The sequence below is a fragment of the Callithrix jacchus genome, chromosome X (assembly GCF_049354715.1).
Source record: "Callithrix jacchus isolate 240 chromosome X, calJac240_pri, whole genome shotgun sequence".
NCBI classification, from domain to species: domain Eukaryota; kingdom Metazoa; phylum Chordata; class Mammalia; order Primates; family Cebidae; genus Callithrix; species Callithrix jacchus.
Genome location: NC_133524.1, coordinates 73,952,676 through 73,957,448, shown reverse-complemented (window position 1 = coordinate 73,957,448; position 4,773 = coordinate 73,952,676). Strand labels below are relative to the sequence as shown.

The following is a 4,773-nucleotide window of genomic DNA, read 5'->3' as shown; positions in this document are numbered from 1 at the left end:
ACCTAGGCGACAGAATGAGACTCCGCCTCAGAAAAAAAAGGACCCCATTTTGTCCCCACCCCACAAACCCACCATATTTCTTAAGGACCACCTTGAACACCACAGGAATTGGGCAAGTGTGCCTCTTTTTACCTCCATAGCACTATCAGTCTACTGTAGCACATAGTATACCATAATAAATTCCTTTTTTAAATTACCTCCCACTGTACCCTATCCAGTCCCTGAATTCTTGGGCAAGTACTATATCTTGTAAACTTTTCTACTTGTATAAATAGGGCACACAAGTGTGCTCATTATATAAAAGCAGTTGAATAAATCAGTGTATTAGCATTATCTTTCATTTATTAATCTTTTATTTTTCATTACATTTTAATACAGCAAAGCAAATATAGGTAAACATCAGTATTCTTTATACAATAGCACACAGAAAGGGAAGCCAGCCACAATTTAGAGTACTTTTTCAGTTGTTGCTATATTTGTTTGTTAGTTTATCACTTTAAGCTAGATTATTTTACTGGCAAATTTGTTCAAACTTTCAAGGAAAAGCCTATATCTATAGCTATATGCTATATATTCTCTTCTAGATAATGCAACAAGATGGAAATATTTTCAAAACATTTTATAAAGCTATCAAAACTCATACCAAAATACAACAGAGACAGCAAGTGGTAAATCACATTTACCCAATCGGACAGTATATTAAAACAGTTGAAACATTTCAAGACACCACACAAGAACTAAATATGAGAAGACATAAATAGAACTGGAACACAAACACCAAATACAATATGTAACCCTCCACCCCCCCCACCCCCACCCAATACATGAGACTTGAGGCTCTAAGGCCCCTCCTTGCAAGGCCCCTCTGGCTGCCATGCATTCCTCTACCTGAAGTTGTGAACAAAGAATTGCCTGTGCCCAACATCAGCTCTATTGGCCTCATCTTCCATTGCCTCCCTGTACTGCTGTGGCCAGTCCTGTGGCTCCTTTCTGTGGATTCTGGCCACATATCGCAGGGCTTTCATCTTGGAGGTTTCCAGACGGGCTCTAGGACCCCACACAAACTCATATTGCACTGGATCACTGTCTGGAACTCGTAAACTGTCTATGTAGCGCTGACTCAAATATCTGCAAGTAATCACGTGCTTTCTCCCAGATTGAACCCCTAAGCCTCTCAGAAAGGCCCAGACTGCAGACTCCCTGGCATGGTTGCCCATTATAAAGATGAAACTTAGGACCTGCATCAAAAAGTTGTTGCCAGGCCTGTTTGGACTGTCTACAATCTCCTCAGTTTCTTCCATTTCCCTTCGGTTGTACAGGGTATAAGAGTGATTCCTGGGATCAAGTACCACTAGCTCTGTCCCATACACATGGTTCAGGGTGCGGGCAGCACGATTCAGGAGGTCAGGGAACACTTTGCTGCACTCTCGGCCAATGTAGTACAGAATTCCTTTCTTTGGTATAGGTAGCTTAGTTGAATCCATAAGCAGAAATAACTGCACCAACTTCCTTGCCTTGCTCTCCAATCTTGACTCAGGCCATGAATGTGGGGGATATTTTGAGGAATAGTTGGAAACCTCTGAATCAGGGGATGCTACCTCTCCAGAAACTTCCTCAAAAAAGGGCCTCCTAAAGTGAGGGAGGGCCTGCCAACCCTCAGCAAATGCTCTGGCAGCATCTTCTTCCAGAGCTTCGTTGTATTGCTCTGGCCAATCCATAGGATCTTTGTTATATATTTTAGCCATGAACTTCAGAATTTTCATCTTGGTGGTTTCTATGTGGGATCTTGGGCCCCAGAAAAATTCATACTCTACTGGCTTACAGTCAGTTACTGGCCTGTAGTCTAAGTATCGCTGCCATACAAACTCCACAGACAGAAGTCTCTTTGGGTTCCCAAAAATGGAAAGCCTCCTTTCCCGCTGCACCCCCATCCTCCAGAGCATTTCCCAAATCTCAGCCTCCTTGGCTTGGTTGCCATTCAGGAATATTTGGCCTAGAATCATCATCAGGAGGCCCATCTTTGGCCCATTTGGGCTCTCTTCTAACCCTTCAAAGGGCACAGGTCCCAGTTTGTTGAGCAGAATGTAGGTGTGTGCCTCAGGGTCAAGTTCTCTCAATTCAAACCTAAAAATGCACTCCAGGTGGGCTGCTGCTCGCCTGAGTATCTCAGGAAACTGGTTGCGATATTCTTTAACAATATATTCTCGCATTTCAGACTCACGGATAGGGTACTTGCTCTGATCCTTCACCAGCAGGAACTGCAACAGCTCAGCTACATTCTGTTCCATAGGGTCCTGGGGCTTCAGGGTAATTGCAACCCGGGAAGTACTGAGGCCCATAATAGTAATGGAGTTGGGGCTTTCACAGTCTCTCAGGACCTGGAACTCTATAGGGCCTTCTGCACCCTTAGGACCCTCAGAGTCTGAGTCCACAGAGGCCTTGGATTTCCCAGGGCTTGGCAAAACAACGGAGCATTTGGAGGGGTTCCGGTCCATAGAAGCACTTGAGCTAAACAGTGTGCTCGGGCCTTCACCAGGAGTGGGCAGTAGGGAGCTTCCTGGACCGTTGGAGGCGGTAGGCTGCACTAGGGTACTTGGTCCCTCACCAGCAGTAAGCGGCACGGTGGTGCTCAGCCCCTCAGTGGCGGTGGGAGGCACAGAGGTGCTCAGTCCTTCACCAGGGGTGGGTGGCATGGAGGTGCTCAGTCCCTCACCAGGCGTAGGCTGCATGGAGGTGCTCAAGCCCTCAGGGGTGGCGGGTGGCACGGAGGTGCTTGATCCCTTACTAGGGGCGGGCACGAAGGAGGTGCTTTGTCCATCAGTGGCGGTGGGCAGCACGGAGGTGCTCGGTTCCTCACCAGGGGTGGCCGGCACGGAGGGGCTCGGTCCCTCATAAGGGGTGGGGACCATGGAGGTGCTTGGTCCCTCAGAGGCGGTGGGCGGCACACAGGTGCTCTTTCCCTCACCAGGGGTGGGCAGCACAGAGCTGCTCGGTCCCTCAGAGGCGGTGGGTGGCACGGAGGTGCTCGGTTCCTCACCAGGAATGGGTGGCACGGAGGTGCTCGGTCCCTCACTGGGAGTAGGCGGCACAGAGGTGCTCAGGCCCTCAGTGGCAGTGGGAGGCACAGAGGTGCTCAGTTCCTCACCAGGGGTGGGAGGCACGGAAATGCTCAGTCCCTCACCAGGAGTGGGCTGCACGGAGGTGTTCAGGCCCTCAGTGGCTGTGGGTAGCATGGAGGAGCTTGATCCCTTACTGAGGGTGGGCACCAAGGAGGTGCTTTGTTTGTCAGAGGCGGCAGGCAGCACGGAGGTGCTTGGCCCCTCATCAGGGGTGGGCGGCAAGGAAGTGCTCAGGCCCTCAGGGACGGTGGGCGGCACGGAAGTGCTCAGTCCCTCATCAAGAGTGGCCGGCACGGAGATGCTCAGGCCCTCAGTGGCGGTGAGCGGCACGAAGGTGCTCGCTTCCTCACCAGGGGTGGGCGGCACGGAGGTGCTCCGTCCCTCAGCAAGGGTGGACACCACGGAGGTGCTTGGTCCCTCAAAGGCGGTGGGCGGCACGGAGGTGCTCGTTCCCTCACCAGGGGTGGGCGGCACGGAGGTGCTCGGTCTCTCAGAGATGGTGGGCGGCAAGGAGGTGCTCGGTTCCTCAGAGGAAGTGGGCGGCCTGGAGGTGTTCTGGCCCTCCGGGGCGGCAAGCGTCACAGATGTGCACAGCCCCTTAGACATCGTGGGAGGCCCAGAGGTGCTTAGGCCCTCACTGGGGGTGGGCAGCACGGAGGTGCCAGGTCCCTCAGAGACGGTGGGCTGCCCAGAGGCGCTTGAGGCCTCAGAGATGGTAGGCGGCACAAAGGTGCTTGGACCCTCAGCGGAGGTGGGCAGAACGGATGTGCTTGGGCCCTCAGAGGCACAGAGGCCTTGGAGGATCTGGCAGTCGCTGGGACCCTGGGGGACGTCTGAGCCCTGCACATCACCGGGGAGCCCGGGGGCATTAGGGGCCTGGATTTCGCTGTTGTGCGCAGTGGCCTTTGCACCGCGGCGGCGGCGGCGGCGCGAATTCTGGCTTACCAGAGACATGGTCCTGCCGACCGGCGCGTAGATCTGGCAGAGAGGACTGTAGGTGTGTAGGTGCCTCGGCACAAAACTGCTGCTAGCGGTAATTCTGTTGCTGCTGCTGCCAGAACTAAAGTTCCAAGCAACTTGCTGAAGCTGAAATTAGAGGTGGTGAAAAAGGCAGGCACTGGCCAGCAATGAATGCTAGTCTCAGTGTACTCTGCTTCTCACACCCCGCCCTCTGCCGCAGTCCGCGCAGTCGCAGACCCGCTCTGCGGCAAGGCGATCTCGCCCCGCCCCGCACCTCCCCAGGGCGGGAGAAAGTGGATGCGGTGGTTCTGCACCAAAGGAGAGCACTAGCAGAAGGGAAACTAGTAGGGTGGAACAAGGAGCTTAGCGTAGATGGTTACGGAATAAAAATGGAAATAATAATAACTACTCAGATTTAAGGTACGATTAGAAGGCTTCTACACAGAGTGCCAAGCACTTAATAGATTCTGAAAATTCTGAAATATCATTGAGATTTCCATTTCCCAAAACTGTTTCAAGGAAAATGTTCGTGGTCTCTGGAAGGATAGAATCCCCATCCTTGACCCTGTCTCTTCTATCACATTCTCCATTTATGTGTCTAACTTCTCTCCTAAAGTTGTGAGCTAGTAAGAACTCTTTCCTAGAGGGTCTGAATGCCTGGCATTTGGTACCAATTAGGGAGCTTCGAACAAGC

General features: G+C 52.1%; 1 protein-coding gene across 1 annotated transcript; it reads right to left on the bottom strand.

Annotated features, from left to right (window-relative positions):
* Positions 1-335: 335 nt before the first annotated feature.
* Positions 336-4,304, bottom strand: MAGEE1 (MAGE family member E1). Its single transcript, XM_008990774.5, has one exon. The coding sequence runs from the start codon at positions 4,071-4,073 to the stop codon at positions 885-887; it is 3,189 nt and encodes a 1,062-aa protein (XP_008989022.3). The 5' UTR covers positions 4,074-4,304; the 3' UTR covers positions 336-884.
* Between the last annotated feature and the right edge of the window lie 469 nt (positions 4,305-4,773).

Coding starts and splice junctions, on each gene's coding strand:
- MAGEE1 (XM_008990774.5), bottom strand. CDS start 4,073: ATGTCTCTGGTAAGCCAGAATTCGCGCCGCCGCCGCCGCCGCGGTGCA.